General features: G+C 36.3%; 1 protein-coding gene across 1 annotated transcript; it reads left to right on the top strand.

Moving 5' to 3' along the window:
* Positions 1-250: 250 nt before the first annotated feature.
* Positions 251-12,227, top strand: NMBR (neuromedin B receptor). The gene is made up of 3 exons (XM_004673900.1): positions 251-798; positions 10,166-10,514; positions 11,790-12,227. The coding sequence occupies exons 1-3, from the start codon at positions 341-343 to the stop codon at positions 12,189-12,191; spliced, it is 1,209 nt and encodes a 402-aa protein (XP_004673957.1). The 5' UTR covers positions 251-340; the 3' UTR covers positions 12,192-12,227.
* The last annotated feature ends 4,782 nt before the right edge of the window (positions 12,228-17,009 follow it).

Raw genomic sequence — 17,009 nt, 5'->3', positions numbered from 1 at the left:
CAGGTATTCTGATTAATCCCAGACGGCTATATTTTTGTTCACAACAGGACTGTTACCAGTTAGTTACAGGCGAGAACAAATCATTGAAGCCTGGAACAAAGACGCAATTATATTGCTTTTCCCTCCCTTTTCTTTAACTAATAAGCACCAGGAGCCAATGTGCCCCTTCTAGAAGTGAAGCACGTTCTGCAGCGGGAAACGGACTTCTCACCCGGACCTGTACTAGGGCTCAAGGTGTGGCGGGGTGACGTGTTCCTCGCGGGCTGTAAACTGTCCTGCAAGAGGAGAAATTGATTACGCCCAATTCCAGCGAGTTGCGCTTTTCAGAACACTTGGGCGCATGAAAACTCCAGTGGACTCTCCTGCAAGGGAGATCATGCCCCCTAAGACGCTTTCCAACCTCTACCAGGCTGTGAGCACGAATCAGAGCGGTTTAATCTCCGCGGTGTCCGAAAGGGATTTCCTGCCTGCACCAGACGGGACCACCGCGGAGCTGGTGATCCGCTGTGTGATCCCCATCCTGTACCTGTTCATCATTACAGTGGGCTTGCTGGGGAACATCCTGCTGGTGAAGATCTTCATCACCAACAGCACCATGAGGAGCGTCCCCAACATCTTCATCTCTAACCTGGCCGCGGGAGACGTGCTGCTGCTGCTCACCTGCGTCCCAGTGGACGCCTCGCGCTTCTTCTTCGACGAGTGGATGTTCGGGAAGGTGGCCTGCAAATTGATCCCGGCCATCCAGCTCACTTCCGTGGGGGTTTCTGTGTTCACGCTTACTGCCCTCAGTGCTGACCGGTAAGGAAAAGTGGTGCAGAGAGATGAGGGAAGAGAGTGCACCTAGGGAAGGAGAGGAAAAGGAAGGTCGGGGTGGGAGGGGTGGGCGGGGTGGGGGCGCTTCTGAGTGTTAGAATGATCGGATTCAAAATGGGCTGAAATGTGCCCGCCCTTGAAAACATAACAAAGGTATTTTAAAAATAATTAAAATTCATTAGTTTGAAAAGTCACTTAAAGTTTCTTATCATTATTGCCACACACTTCGGGATCTTTCTTATCCATTTCACAGAAAAGTTATAAAACACGAAGACAGAATGCACTTATCTTGTATTTTGGGTTTCAGACGTGCAGTTTCCTTGTTCAATAGTCTAAAGATCTGAGAGGTAAGAATGTCTTTCTTAATGTTACAGAACTGTTTGATTTTGAATTTTTCTCCCCACTAAGGGAAAATAGCATTTGCATTTATCAACCAAATCATGCTATTTATTTGAGCAGAACAAAACAAAACAACAGAATTATAAAAATTCTTCAGAAAGATGACACATTCTTCTTGCTCTCTAATACCTCAAGCCAAGTGATTACCTCTCCTTCACACCACTCCCCCCAAAAATGTAGGTACTAAATTTTGGTATCTTAACACAATATTGTAAAAATATATCTTTGCTATCAGAACCTACTTTTTATTTATTTTAAGGTTGGGAAGTATCCATTATTCTGCCTTGTAGGTAGAACTAGTTCAACTGTGTCATTTTCCAGGTGAGAGTATTTAAGCTCCAGCATGTCAAGGCCCCCAGCAGGGCAGGCAGAGCTGAAAGGACAATCCAGCTGGGTGGGGATTCTCTCTACTCCAGGCTTTTTACACTCTTGCTTTGGGGGCAGTTAAGCCTCAGGGGATGCCTGCATACCAATTGCGACTCAAATGTTCAATTAAGCATCACTGCTTGGGGCTGTGTTGTAATTCCCTTTGGGGTGGAGTATTGACTTAACCTGTTCAGATAAACAATTTAATTTGGAATACTGAGGTGGTGTTTACTGTCCTTTACTTTACACATTAAGTTGTTAATGAAAATATATCCATTGTAACTTTGGTGTGTGCATTATTCTGGCATTGATGGGTTAATTTTATTAAAGACAAAACAATATTTAGTAGGAGAGTTCAGAGCCATTGTCTTTCTAAAACTGTGTAATATTGACTTTTTCAGTTTATATAATGTCTTCTCTAAGACCATATTCCTATATAATTGGGTGTTGGGTAAATTATGCACCTCACTATGTTTATATGGGATCATTTCAGTTGTCTTTTAAAATGTTTTCTTTGCATTCCACAATCAAAATGTGATTTCTAAACTGATCTTCTTTATGGGACCCATTTTAATTAGAAAGTTAAAAAAAAATCAACTTAATGATTTAGAATGTAACTTAGTGAATAGATATCACTATGATAGTTAAAATTACTATCTTTATGTTTTAACTTTTAAAGTGTTCATTTGCAAGACGTACAACTTAAGTTTATTTCATATTAACTTCCTCAATCCATTGTCCTGAAGCCACAAAGGAGAGTTGCCTCTTTCAAGGTCATAGAAAATTCTATTCCTCATATAATTACCAATTTTCTTTGTGGATATATAATCCACTTTTTAGGTTCACATGGGTTTTCTAATAATAGAGTTAAAGAAAGCTGCATTGTCTCTCCTACTGAGTCCAGAGGTTACTCATGTTCAGCAGTGTGCTTTAAAAATAAAAATGAAGGAGTAGGGACTCATTGGTGATTAAATTTACAACACATTCCAATATTCACTTAAAATGGGCTAGGGATGCCTTATTACATATTGATTATGTTTATATTTTCTTCCAGAGAACTTGGTTATCAAGTGTTGGATAGTTCTTGATCTTTTGAAACTTTGTGCTACCAAATATTTTGATTTCTGTGGATATGGAAGCAAGTACATGGTTAGCTGCACTTAGCATGGTGCTGGTTTTTTCTTTCTTTCTTTCTTTTGTATGTTTATTATCCTCACAACATATGAAGTCGGCACTACTATTTTTACTATTTTAAAATGAAGCAAGATAAGAAGTCTTGAAATTAAGCAACATTTTCATGATTTCACATGATGGAACCAGCATTTGAAAACAGTTTAAAAACCGTCAGTCTTTAATATTAAGCCACATTACTTCCCTAGGCATAAGAAATTACTAATGTTTTTCCTATTTAATGGCAGACTAAACAATTTAAAACAAAGCACACAGAGTGGAAAAGGATTTTTTTTTTTGGCAAAAATTGACTCATTACATTAGATAGATCAGGGCTCTCCCTTATGGTGCAAAGGATTAAAGCACAACACTATGAAGCTAGCTGCAGCCTCTTCAACATGAGTTCCATCCCTGGCCAGAGAGGTGACCCACATAGCGCAGCAAATCTCTCCTGACCTGCCCGCTGCTCCCCTCAGTAGTGTACTTTGTTGATCTGCCTGTTCTGCTCCCCACTCTGTCTCTGGTGAATCCTGTCAACCACCACACCTCTGGCTTGTACCCCAGTTCTGTAAGCATAAATAAATAAATCTTAAAAAAAAATTACATAGTAAATATAACAAAAGGAAAAAAGCTAATCAATCCACTCAGTTATTACAGTTTTAAATATCAATTCCATTCTTTGTGAAATCACATATTTCATGAGATCACTACTGCATCTTTAAGAAAATAAAGATAAAGAGCTGTAAACTAGTAATATAGAAAAAAAATACTAGTAATATAGTAACATAGTAATATAGGAGATAACTAGAATTTGTAAAACACACCCCACTATAAATTGGAGAGTATATCTTTCACTGTGACAGCCCTATTGGAGAGCAGAGCCTGAGATAGGGACACAATGTTTATGACTCCATAATGCCTGCATATCTTGTTTGACATGAATGAAGGGTGGTATGGTGAAACCTCTTTGGCAGTTGTGATTATTAATTGCTGACTTTCCAAACTCTTTGGAAGAGTTTCACCTGATGTGTCCTCAGCAGTGATTGCTTGTGTCTCCTGCTCAAGTATCTCAGAGGCTAGAAGCAGGGGAGGAGAGGAAGCGGCTATAGCTGATACGCGATATAAAATGGTGATACAGGTGCTCTCCGTTTAATAGCTACCTTTCCTTGATGTATTGTTTTGGTTTCTATTTTGAAAAAGTACTATTTCCTTTTTCTTCCTTGCTCACACACACACACACACACACACACACACACACACCCCTTACACTCTCCACTGTTAGACTGTGCTGTGATACCAGATAGTGGAGTCCCATAGGTAATACTTTGTTGATGGTTGATGTCATAGATTTTTTTCTCTCAGCCTATTGGAGTAGCTGCATTTCCAAACTTAAATATTTGCTTGATTCCTGAAGACTGGCCTCTAAAAGCTCATAATTAAAAGGCAAATCATTCTTAGGAATAGAATTTCCTTTTTCTTTTGTGGGAAAAATTCCCCACAGATTCCTAGTGCTAAGCCCTAAACTATAAATTTTATATATTTACAAATACAAAAGTAGATAATCAGTCCTTTACTCTGTTTTTTATATAACTGCCAGCTAAAGTACATTTATACATAAAACATAAAAAATGTATAAAATAAAAATATAATTAATAAAGGTGTGATACCTTGTCATGTTTTCCTGATACTAAGTAGTCAACTTCTGGATTGAATCAAACATAATATTAGATGGTCTTATAAAAGTGCTAGTGTTTAATAATATCATGCTTTTGTTTGCTAGTTAGTAAAATCTTGAATTGTTAATATAATTTGGATATTAAACCAAAGCAAACACGTGTTATCTTTTTTTTTTTTAAAGATTTATTTATTTATTCATACAGAACTGCGTACAGGCAGAGATGCGGAGGGTGAGAGGATTTACCAGGAACAAAGTGGGGAGCAGAACAGGCAGATTCACGAAGTACACTGCTGAGGGGAGCAGCAGGTGGGTCAGGAGAGGTCTGCCAGGCCATGTGGTCACCTCCAGGGCAGGCGGGGATCAAACTCATGCGGAAGTGGCTTAAGCTTCTCAGTGCTGTGCTTTAACCCGCTGCGCCACCAGGGAGGGCCAAATACATGTTATCTTTTGTTAAAGTATTGAAACAGATTTAACGTAGACCTGAACTCTAACACTCCCTAGACCTTGTAAAGCTTCTTACCACTTTGCCCAGTGTAAGTGGGAATGCCATGATCTCATTTGCTGGTTTCTCACCAAAATGCTCCACTAAAGCACAGATACAGGTTAACTGAGTAGCCTAATTAGGGAGGCTTTTTTCTTTGGTCCATAGCAGGTGTCACTAAGTTGTCTTCAGCACAAAGCTGGGTGCTGAAATTAATTCTCAGAGTGTGCTTCTTAGCTTTCGTGGAGAGTTCACACTGGCCACATCTACTTGAAAAGAAATGCATACTCACTGGCCCTCCCTGGTGGCATAGTGGTTGGAGCACTGCACTGTGAAGCCAAGCCGTGGCTGCTTCAGTGGGAGTTCAATCCCTGCCCTGGAGGAGATCCACATGGTACAGCAGACCTCTCCTGTCTTGTCGGCTACTCCCCTCAGCAGTGTACTTTGTCAATCTGCCTGTTCTACTCCCCATTCTGTTTCTAGTGAATCCTCTTGCCTGTATCTCATTTCGGTATGCATTAAAAAGAAAAAAAAAGAAGTACATACTCACCTACAGAAAAACCATATGACCAAAGTGATAACTTATTTAACTTCAATGTGCTCCAAAAGAATTTAGGCTTGACCAAAAACAAAGATAAGCACCCTGTTATAGGACTAAGCAAGAAAGGAAAATCAGTTACAGGGAAAATGAAAGTTGAAGATTATTAGGTGACCTTCTTATATTTTTTTACCTCTTCGCAGCACTGAGGGAAGTAGTAGGCTCTATTTGGTTCTCAGATAAAGATGACCCACACTTTCACAAAGTATGAGTCAGTTTTTCTGTGCTCTGTCTAACTAACAATAGAAAAAGGAAAATTTCCTTTACATATCAAGTGTATAATTATTTTTAGATAGCCATAGAACTATGATAAATTATAATCTGTACTTATTAAATTTTATTTTGAAAGTTTCTTGTAAATGAAAATGATTACTGACTCTAATTCATTAAGTATACTTTTTTTTGCATTAAGTATATTTTAATCATTAATCTCAAATACCCTTAGCTTAGTTCTTTTTCCTATTCCTTAGACACTGACCTAGAGAGTGTTGTATAATTCTCACAATATTCACAGCATTGCCATAATTTATACATTGCTTTATCGTTTTTGAAGATCTATTCATCCACCTTGTTCTGAAACCTTTGGAACACACTAGAATAAGGCAGGGGTGGGGAGGAGGGAATGCACCAGGCTGGGATTTATGGCATCTGGGTGCTAACCCTGCATCTGTTATGTCCAAGTGGTCCAGCTGGAGAAAATGATGAAACGGCACAAAGCACATGAGCGTAAGACAGAGTCCCAAGTGCAAAATAAAAATAACGTCTTTCACTGAGAACTGAGGGACCTTTAATAGAGCATAGTACTTCCCCTAGTGTTGAGCAGAGATGAGCCAAAGAGGAAAAGGAGCACTGGGAACTGGTGAGGCAACTGGATGCCCAATTCAGCTCTCCTGCCACACTATCCCATGGCATTACAGCTCAGACAACTCTCTTGTTTAATAATTTATGTTGACTCCATTTTGTCCACTTCTCAGTGGGAATTAAAACCTGAGAATGTGGGGCCCTCCCTGGTGGCTCAGCGGGTTAAAGCACAGCACAAAGAAGCTTAAGCCACTTCCGCATGAGCTCCATCACCAGCCCCGGAGGTGACCACATGCCACCGCAGACCTCTCCTGATGGCCCCGCTGCTCCCCTCAGCAGTGTATTTCCTCAGTCTGCCGGTTCTGCTCCCCGCTCTGTCTCTGGTGAATCCTCTCACCCTCCGCATCTCTGGCCTGTACCCCAGTTCTGTACAAATAAATTAATAAATTAAACAAACAAACAAACAAACAAACAAACAAAAAATCTGAGAATGTGCCTATCAGTCTTTTGCTGTGATGTGTTGAAATACAGGTCATTCTGTTCTGGCTGAACCTGGAAGCCAGTGATGTTCAACACCTTCCTCACTGTTAGTTACCATCAGCCACACAGGTCTTACTTGTGTGTTTCAGAAAAAAATTAAAATTTACCTTGGTCTTTTCAAATGCTCAGGAGAGAGAACTAATTTCTGAGGTCTTTCCTAACTGTAATTGCATTTTTATTTTCTTACTCTAAGCAAGTTCTTACCTAAAATGTTTTAGGTGGTACTTATTTGTTTATCACATTTCTGAGAAACCTGACATCATATAAGTGTAGTTGAATCTCTCTTCTGGAAAAGGTTGCTCTGATATTTAGTACCAGACAAATGGTTATACACTATATTTGTATTCTGTCACCATTTTTACTTTTGAATCAATGTAGGATTTGGACAGTAATTTATTCAGTTAACAGATTATTTTCAGCTCTTTGAAGAACTCCACCCACACTCCAAATATACTGACAACCTGATATTTTGAAAGTTCATTTGTTTCTTTTCAATTAAAATGGAAATGCGTCTTCATTAAATTCCTGACTTTGTTGTTTGATGTTGTTGCTTTATCCTCCTTGGTATCCATGTCACCCAAGTTATTATCATTTTAAACTCATGATCCAAAGATTGCTATGTTCAACCTTAATGAGCTCTTAACTTGTTTTAATTATTTTGGTACAAAATATTCAGTGCCATTAGGTTCATAGCCCACTCTTTATTATTATCTTTGATTTATTGAGGTCCCTTGTAGTATTTTTTTTTTTAATCCAGTTCAGATTCATGGAGAGCAGGAACAAACATCAAGCTTTTGCATCTCCCGAGCACTTCATTTGATTTACCTATTTGTCAGAAATTTTGATTCTTTTTCCTCATGTATATTTTCAATATCCAGAGTAGACCTTTACTTTCTTCTTACCTTTTGTGAAAAATTGGAAGTCTTATTTTGAAAATTAGCAACTTGATGATTTTAGTTTAACTAAAATTAAAGTGTGGGTAAGAAGCACATTTTATTTTATTTTTTAAAGATTTATTTACTTATACATATAAGAGCTGGTGGTAGGCTAGTGGTGCAGGGAGGTGAGAGGATTCACCAGAGACATAGTGGGGAGCACAACAGGTAGATCCACTGAAATACACTGCTGAGGGGAGCAGCAGGCAAGACAGGAGAGTCTGCTATGCCATGTGGGGTCAGCTCCCTGGTCAGGAATTGAGCTCATGCTGCAATGGCTGGATACAGCTTGATAGTGCTGAGACGTTAGGCTCTTACCACCAGCGATGCCCAGATGGAGCTATTTTTAATACTTTGTGAAAACTCCACAATTTTTCTCACAGGGGCTGGACCAGTCCTACATCCTCTCCAACCAGGTGCTAGGATTCCTTTCTCTCTCCACACTCACCAACACTTGTTGTGTCCAGTCTTTTTGATTTGGGCTCTTCTCACTGGAGGTAGTGGGAAAAATAACTATTGACTTTAAAAATACTAGGAAGGGCTCTTCCTGGTGGCACAATGGGTTAAAGTTCACCACTATGAAGCTATCCTCAGCCACTGAAGCATGAGTTCCAGTTTCATTCCTTGCTGGGGAGGTGACACACATGTGTGGCAGACCTCTTCTGTCTAGCCCACGGTTCCCCTCAGCAGTGCATTTCAGTGGATCCTCCTGTTCTGTTCCCCTCTCTGTCTTTGGCGAATCCTCTCACCTTGCACCTCTGGCCTGTACCCCAGCTCTTGTATGCATAAATAAATAAATCTTTTACAAAAAATGAAAGTACAAGGAATGTCTAAAAATGAGTAGAATAAATGAAGAATTTTATACTTTCAATTACATTGCATGCAAAAATGCTATTGTTGAAAAATATGGACTTTGTAGGAGATGTAGTCACGTGGGTATAAATCCAGGATCCAAATCTCTGTGATCATTTGAACATCATTCAATCCCTTAATCTTGATGCATTTTTCTGTAAAATGGGACCATTACTCAGTTCTACCACATATTTTGTGAAATGAAATGATTAATGTGAAAGCATTTTCAAACTGTGGTTTGTTGTATAAAGACTCCTACAGTATCACTCATGTGTCAAGATGACAAATGACTCAATGATAAATCTGTGTTTATTCTGCATGTAGTTAACCATCAGAAAACAGGCATTGAAGTGCAGAGCAAAACCAGCCTATTGTAAAATTAAGGAAGATGTGTAACTACACACATTAAATAAGCTGCCATGTGTAACCTTTAGTTACAGACTAGCCAGTTGTAACTTTCTGCCTTCATCAGCAAGGCTTGTTGTTGTTCTTTTGAAACTCTGCTGTCATTTACTGTAAGCACATTAATGGTTTAAAAACAAAGTGGTCATTTTCTGGTAAAGAGCAAATAAAAATGCTCAACCTGTTTGTATTGTTTCTATTGTATAGAGATGGCAATTTTAAGACATTGTGATATCTACATATGAGTTAAAAAATTATCTAACATCCATGATATATTTTGCCAAATTATTAAGTTTAATTAAATTTACATTAAATTTAGACTTCACTGATATTATAGATTCAAAACAAGAATTAAGGAAGAAATGTATCTATTTGTTGATTTTTAATACATGGATAGTACTTTTTGGTTATTTTCTAGTTCTTCTTTAGAGATATCTTTCTCAGATGATTTGTAAAGCACTCCACTTTGTGTCCTGGTAACCTAGGAATATTGTAATATGAAAATCTTTGAGACATTCAAATAATTTGAAGTTTATATTCAATTTTGGTTTGTCCTCACCATCAGCTTATTTAATGTGTGTAGCTGAGTTTTATCCTGGAGTGTGGTTCTTTCACTTCTATAATGGTGTGAGGTGGGAGGAAGATCTTATAGTTTCATGACATTAAACACATTTCAACTATAAAGACAGAATGTTAGTCTATTTTCATATCGAATGACTGGATTTTGGAGAAAAATCTCAGTCTGTAGTATTTATTAATTTCTTTTAAAAAAGTAGCCCTTAGGTTTAGAAACTACATAAGAGCATCAAGGCAGAATCTGATATTATTTTATGGACATTTTTTACATCATGTGCTTTGTATGTTATAGTAGTTACGGTTATGATAAATATTTTTTAAATATAAGCATTTAAATAAAAATATCCCATAAATGATAATTGCAAAACGTGTAGAGTTAGAAATAGAGCTTGTGAAAGGTAAGCAAGCGAATTGCCGAAATTGTGGAACTGACAAGTTTTCTCTTACCCACCCTTCCCCCTCCCTTTCTCCCTTCTGCCAACCCCGCCTTCCATTGCTTCACCCTCCCCCCCCCCCCCCACCCCGGAGTAATGTGAGCCACACTGTCTTCCCAGGTACAGGGCCATCGTCAACCCCATGGACATCCAGAAATCGGGAGCGGTGCTGTGGACCTGCGTGAAGGCTGTGGGTATCTGGGTGGTCTCCGTGCTCTTGGCAGTTCCTGAGGCTGTGTTTTCGGAAGTGGCTGGCATCAGAAGCTCGGAAAATGGCAGCTTCACAGCATGTATCCCCTACCCTCAGGAAGATGAATTGCACCCAAAAATTCACTCAGTGCTCATCTTCTTGGTCTATTTCCTCATACCACTTGCTATTATTAGCGGTTATTATTACCATATTGCAAAGACCTTAATTAAAAGTGCACATAATCTTCCTGGTGAATACAATGAACATACCAAAAAACAGGTAAGCTTGGTAGGAGTGTGTTGAAAGTCTGCTAGTTAGATGCACTTGTTTTTCCTCTCTATTTAAAGTGCTCTTACTATCACAGATGATTAGAACAGCCAGAGGTTTTCTGGGACATGCATTAGCTTCACCTGGAAGGGATGTGATCAGGTCATTAATATGTGGCAATGTCAGAGCTCCGTGAAGGCCCACTGAGACTCAGCTTACCTGTTATCTGGGACAGAGGCCATTAGGAAGTAATGTCTTTGAAGTTTTTTTGTTATTTGCAAGTATTTACCCAAAGAACAGTATAATAAACCAGAAAGCAGTCACTATTTTGAGTACAAATTAATTTAGTTACTGCCTCCTCTCCCATTAGTCACAGAAGATGACAAAAAATCTGGGTGAATTATGCATGGGGGATGGGACATGGCTTAGGCTCTGAGGTTGGGGTTTCGTTAGATCCCAGAATGCAAGACTCTGGAGAGAGGATAACAAAATGAGTGAGAAATGAGCAAAAGACATGTTGCTGCATAAGTGTTGGTCTAATTCAACTTTATAATTTTTCCTACTGATGCTATATGCTAATTGAAAATTAAAGATGTTTAAAATGAAAAACATCAATGTTTATTATTTGAATTTTGTCTGTTTATCACATTTTTGAAGATTTCCTATAAAACAGTTTGTGCAAGTATGTGAAGCTTATGAAAAATAAAATTATATATTTTTAATTTTAAAGGTAACCCAACATAGTAATATTTATAGAATTGATAGTAAACTAAGATGCTTTAGATTTATGTGAGTTAGGAGTTTAAAATCTCAGTCTCCTTTCTGTGAAGTAAGGTTGAAAATACTCATTCCCTATTTTGGATATTTTTTCTATTTATAATACCATGATTTAAAATACAGTCTAAACTTGAATACATTCCATGCTTCATAAATTCAATGGATTTAATGCAAACAGAAGCGATTTATATCTGTAGTGAATGTATAAGAATTTAAGCAAAAGGAAAATAAAATTTAGGGCTTTTTTAAAGATCACCATTTTACATGGTGATATATATTAATAGTTTATCATGCAGTCTTACATTTTTAAATGAAAATAGTGCAGTGATCAAAACAGCATTCATCAAACTGCTAAAACCATTAGTTTGATGAGGAAAATGAGTTTTGTAGTTTTGAATGCACTTGCATCTTGTGCTAAGTTCTAGTCCCTTTCATACCATACCATACCTTTCAGAAGTGACTGGCTTCTTTTTCCCTTTGACCAACACCACTATTTCCTTATATTTGCAGATGGAAACACGAAAACGCTTGGCTAAAATTGTGCTGGTCTTTGTGGGCTGCTTTGTCTTCTGTTGGTTTCCAAATCACATCCTCTACTTGTATCGGTCTTTCAACTATAATGAGATCGATTCATCTCTAGGCCACATGATTGTCACCTTAATTGCCCGAGTTTTAAGCTTTTGCAATTCTTGTGTCAATCCATTTGCTCTTTATCTACTCAGCGAAAGCTTCAGGAGGCATTTCAATAGTCAGCTCTGTTGTGGGAGGAAGACCTATCAAGAGAGATCACCCAGCTACCTTCTCAGCTCTTCTGCAGTGCGGATGACATCTCTGAAAAGCAATACCAAAAATGTGGTGACCAATTCTGTACTGCTGAATGGACACAGCATGAAGCAGGAAATGGCACTGTGACTTTGACCCTTCAAGTCATCACCTGGAAAGGATTTACTTTACTATCTTCATTGAACAGAGCAAAATTAGACACTTTTCTCATTTACATTACTATTGCGCAGCTAATTCCTGTCATGATATTGACTCAGAAAAGGGAAAACAATCCAAGTTAACTTTTTTCTCTGTCCAGGACTTGACGTTAAAATACAGTTATTGTTCACATTACAAATGACTTGAAAAGCAAGCCTATATGTATATAAATCAATATTGCTTCAGGAGTTAAACTGTTGCTAGTGTCAACTCTCGCATATTTATCTTAAATTTGTTTTATCTTGAAGCATGAAATAAATTCCTGTGTGACTAAATGATTCAGCAAGTATAATATTCATTCTCTCAGTATTTGAATACAAGTCATATTTTCCTGGTGAATTTTATTCATAACTAGTGCACGTATCTATTTCCTTTGTTTGGAAAAAAAAAATAGAAAGTTCAGAAGGTGGGGTTTAATTATATATCAATCATTTTTATTGTGATTCTTTACATGATTAGTAATAGTTTATAGAATTAGCAAATATCTGAACTCTTAGGGATGTGTTTAAAAGGCTTAATATTTGTACTATGAATAGCAAAGTAGATATATGATTATGATTTTCATTGCAATTATAAAATATGTATCAAATGTTACAGACTATAAAACTGACTCCCAAGTTGATATGGTCATCTGTGTATTCATTAGATAATTCTGTGTAAATATGACAAGATTTGTATAACTGTAGTGAGTTCAATAATTTATTCTTTTGCAGCATCCATCTGATAAGGCAAAGTTTATCCTTCTTGATGTCACAGTTTTCTCTGAATAACTGTCTTGGATTTTTTACCAAAATGAAAAGATGATGTTGACGGAATTCTAGAAACTATCCCTTCTTAAGTATGCATCAGTAAGTCCAATGTTTGGATTATCATACTTCATGCCAGTTCTCTTTCTAATTATTCTGAATCTAAAACTTAGTATACTAATTACCTTTTTAGACAATCATGTCCTGTCTGTGATATTTAAGATATGAAATTCTCAATCATATGTAGCAATGGGAAAAACAAACCCAAACAAATTATCTGATTGTTGATAATTATGATGATGCCTATTATTCAAGTATTTTCTATGTTGTATGAAAATCCTAAAGTTTTACACAAGTTATCTAATTTAATCATCATTATCTCTAAAGTAGGGTAAGAAGTTATATATATAACTTGAGAATGATACAACTTAAAACTATACAATTTTGCAAGTTTTACAAAAATTTTTGATCACATATACATATCGCTTGTGCCTTTAATTTAGGCTTTACTGTCTCAGGTAAATCCAACTCAGAAATATGTCTTGTTATTATATTTGCTTGTAGGTTAGCAATTCAGGCTCAGGAATATTAAGAAACTTAGAATATTACACAGTTATGTGAGAAAGATGAGTTTTATAACCATGATTCTTGAATCCACTATTCCATCACTCAATTGTTGCTTTCTTTTGTTTTGAATAGTTTGTTAACATTTGGAAAAGTTGTATTGTCACTCAATGGAAATATTTGCCACAAATTTTATATTGACTCTGAGTATTTTATATACCTTTTAAGGCTCATCCATAAAACCTAAATAATCATGAGAAAGGGTTAATACTCTTTGGTCAACACAAAATCCTAATGCTATTGTTAAGATGATGGTATAAATATACATATTTATGCATATTTATGAAAGGTTATAAGATACATGCATGTACATCTTATAAGTTTCATACCCATTGTTTTATATATACAAATATGAAATAGATAAGCATAATACGTACATTATGAAACTATTATATTCTTAATTATAAAGTTCTAATAATTTAAAGTTCAAGAGGATATTATAAAATATGAATTTGATATGTTTTCAGAAAATTTTTACTTACACATATTTTGACTAAAATGCCTTTCTGTAATGACACTAATAGAGGAGTAATTACACTTCAAATGTTTTCTTTTAAACAAATTAATAATAATCACAACTGATCATGTAAGATCAGTATTATAAAAATTTGGTTGCATTTTAGAATTTTCTTTCTGGTTTCCATTTTTATTAGTACCAAACATCAGGCTTAATCTTAGCACTGAGTCCTGCTTTTTGGAAAATTAAACATTACAACTTTGTTCATTTTGAGCAGATTGAAGTTTATCTGTACAAACTATTTTTGAGTCTGCCCCTTGAACTATGCTGCTGTGATTTCTGTGAATTTCACCATTTTTCCAAGTATTCATTTTCTTTGGAATTTACCTGAGCACTATGATAGTAGCATATATCCTATGATGTGTGATCATACTATATATACTTTGATGAAAATATTTGCTTTTATCACACACTTTATATGTCCAAATTTTGTGCCTTATACACACAGTTACCTAAATTGGGTTTATATTAAGATCAGAGTTATACTTTTGTATCAGTTGGATTTTTTTTAAAGATTTATTTATTTATTCATATAGAACTGGGGTACAAGCCAGAAGATGCGGAGGGTGAGAGGATTCACCAGAGACGGACTGGGGAGCAGAACAGGCAGATCGATGAAGTACACTGCTGAGGGGAGCAGCGGGTGGGCCAGGAGAGGTCTGCCATGCCATGTGTTCACCTCGGGGGCAGGCGGGGATCAAACTCATGCGGAAGTGGCTTTAGCTTCTTAGTGCTGTGCTTTAACCCGCTGTGCCACCAGGGAGGGCCTGTATCGGTTGGATTTTATATAGGTTTAGTTTATGTATGCATAATTATTTCTGCAATATTTATACCTCTTTTAGGCTTTGGAAGATTTTCTTGTTTTTATTATCAAAGAATAAAGTTAAAAGAGCCAAATCCTTAACTTGTATATGAAATTATACTACAGAAATACTAAGTTATGCATATTAAATAGAAATAGAATAAAAATAGATCTTTATAATGTTAATCAATTTCTTAACATAAATTTCATCTATTAGTATTTTCTAATGCAAAGTAATATTTGTAAGAAACAATGACTAGGTGATAGTATCTGCTACATTGAAGTAAATTCTCACCTAGTTATCATTCTTAATATAAAGAATTTCTTTTTTTAAAATTCCTTTTAAAATTTGGAGTCATTTAAAAGAACTTAAAAAGATCAGATACATGGGATATTTGGGAACAGAGAACGCCCCCTTTAATTGGATCTGTAAAATGGGCTAAAATTATTAGGTCTAAATTGAATAATATAGGTAAAGTATTTATACAAAATAGTATGTGTTCAATAAAAGTGGCTTCCACAATCTAATCATGTAACAAGTGATCTTTCCTTATGTAGTAAAATAATAAAATACATTAAACCTTTAACTCAATATCTTGTATTATGTCTTTACAGGAATATCTCACATCTGCTCACATGGCAGGAAATACTGTAATTCTACAGATGATGGCACAGCAGATAAGAGAAGGATGAGAGCTTATTATTGAATTCTTATCTATCTGACTTTAAATTCATATATTTCAGTTATAATCAATATTGCTAAGGGGTGTAGAATTCAGATAATTCATTGGAAGCTAGAAATAAGCATGTTAACAATTTCCTTCCTGGAATATAGAGGTTACCTGAAGGAGAAAAAGGAATGATTTTAAAATTTATTGTTAACATTCTTTTTTTTTTTTTTTTAAGATTTTATTTCCTTATTCATACAGAACTGGGGTACAAACCAGAGGGTCAGGGGCAGTGAGAGTATTCACCTGAGACAGAGTGGGGAGCAGAACAGGCAGGTGGATGAAGTGCACTGCTAAATTGAGACAGCAGTGGGTGGGTCAAGAGAGGCCTGCCCCGCCCCGTGAATCACCCCCGGGCCAGGTATCGATCTGGCACTGAAGCAGCTGTGGCTAGCTTGGGGTGCTGAGGGCTAATCAGCTGCCCACCAGGGAGGGCCTATTGTTAGCATTCTTAAGGCAAGGATGTTAGCTTTAATTCTGGGTCACTCATATGATTATCTTATAGAACATAATTTTCATATATGAAAATGTGAATCTACAATTTCTGCCACCAAATTTCCCCTTTGTTAATGTTCTACAAAAAGAGGAACCGTAAATAATAAGATTAATGCAATCATTTTGATAGCAAAACTATGTTTTATGTGTTTACTTGCTAGAATTTGTCTTAAATGTTTATGTTTCTATAGTGCTGTAAAACAGCTAATGGATTTTCAACAAGTATAATTTTCCCATTTACTAACATTTTATTACTAGCTTCATTGCACATTCCAGAAATATTTCCATTAAGTTTCAGAAAAATGAAATGTTCAACCAGCAGCCTTCTCATAGAATAAGCATGTGTATTTTAACTTCAAATAAATTAATATGTATGCATGTTTTCCTTAGACATTTTCAAAACCAGGATAGAAGATTTGAATACATATGGTCATTTTAGGTGTAGAAATCCATTTTTGTAAAGTTGAGGAGGATAAAAAGAAGAAAGTATGGTTATAACTGCATTTTTAATGATTATTGGAGGAGGCATTACTTGCACATGGTGGTTACAGCATTTATACCATTTTGCCAAGTTATTCCAAGAGCTCTATTTTTTCCATATGTTTTGTCACACCAAAAATTCGAACAGGAAATTTTCTTATATACAGAGCCAAATCTTAATTTGCTGTGGGTAATTTGTATTAGAAATACTGTATTGCACTAAGACTTCATTCTGGGAAATAATTCTCCTTTTGGGTGCTAAACAGATAAAAAAATTACCCATTACTTTTCATAGTAAAATAGTAATATAAATTTAACTTAATTAGAGACCTACAAAATACTTTGCAAAATATTTAA

Source organism: Condylura cristata, unplaced genomic scaffold (assembly GCF_000260355.1).
Source record: "Condylura cristata isolate star-nosed mole 26May11 unplaced genomic scaffold, ConCri1.0 scaffold00001, whole genome shotgun sequence".
Taxonomy (NCBI): domain Eukaryota; kingdom Metazoa; phylum Chordata; class Mammalia; order Eulipotyphla; family Talpidae; genus Condylura; species Condylura cristata.
Note: the sequence above shows the minus strand (reverse complement) of the source record. Positions and strands in the feature narration are given on the sequence as shown.

What these genes read in the sequence shown, in the direction of transcription:
- NMBR (XM_004673900.1), top strand. Translation starts at nt 341, where the DNA reads ATGAAAACTCCAGTGGACTCTCCTGCAAGGGAGATCATGCCCCCTAAG. An exon ending in ACTGCCCTCAGTGCTGACCG is followed by an intron (nt 799 to 10,165) that starts GTAAGGAAAAGT and finishes CTGTCTTCCCAG; the next exon opens with GTACAGGGCCATCGTCAACC. An exon ending in ATGAACATACCAAAAAACAG is followed by an intron (nt 10,515 to 11,789) that starts GTAAGCTTGGTA and finishes TTATATTTGCAG; the next exon opens with ATGGAAACACGAAAACGCTT.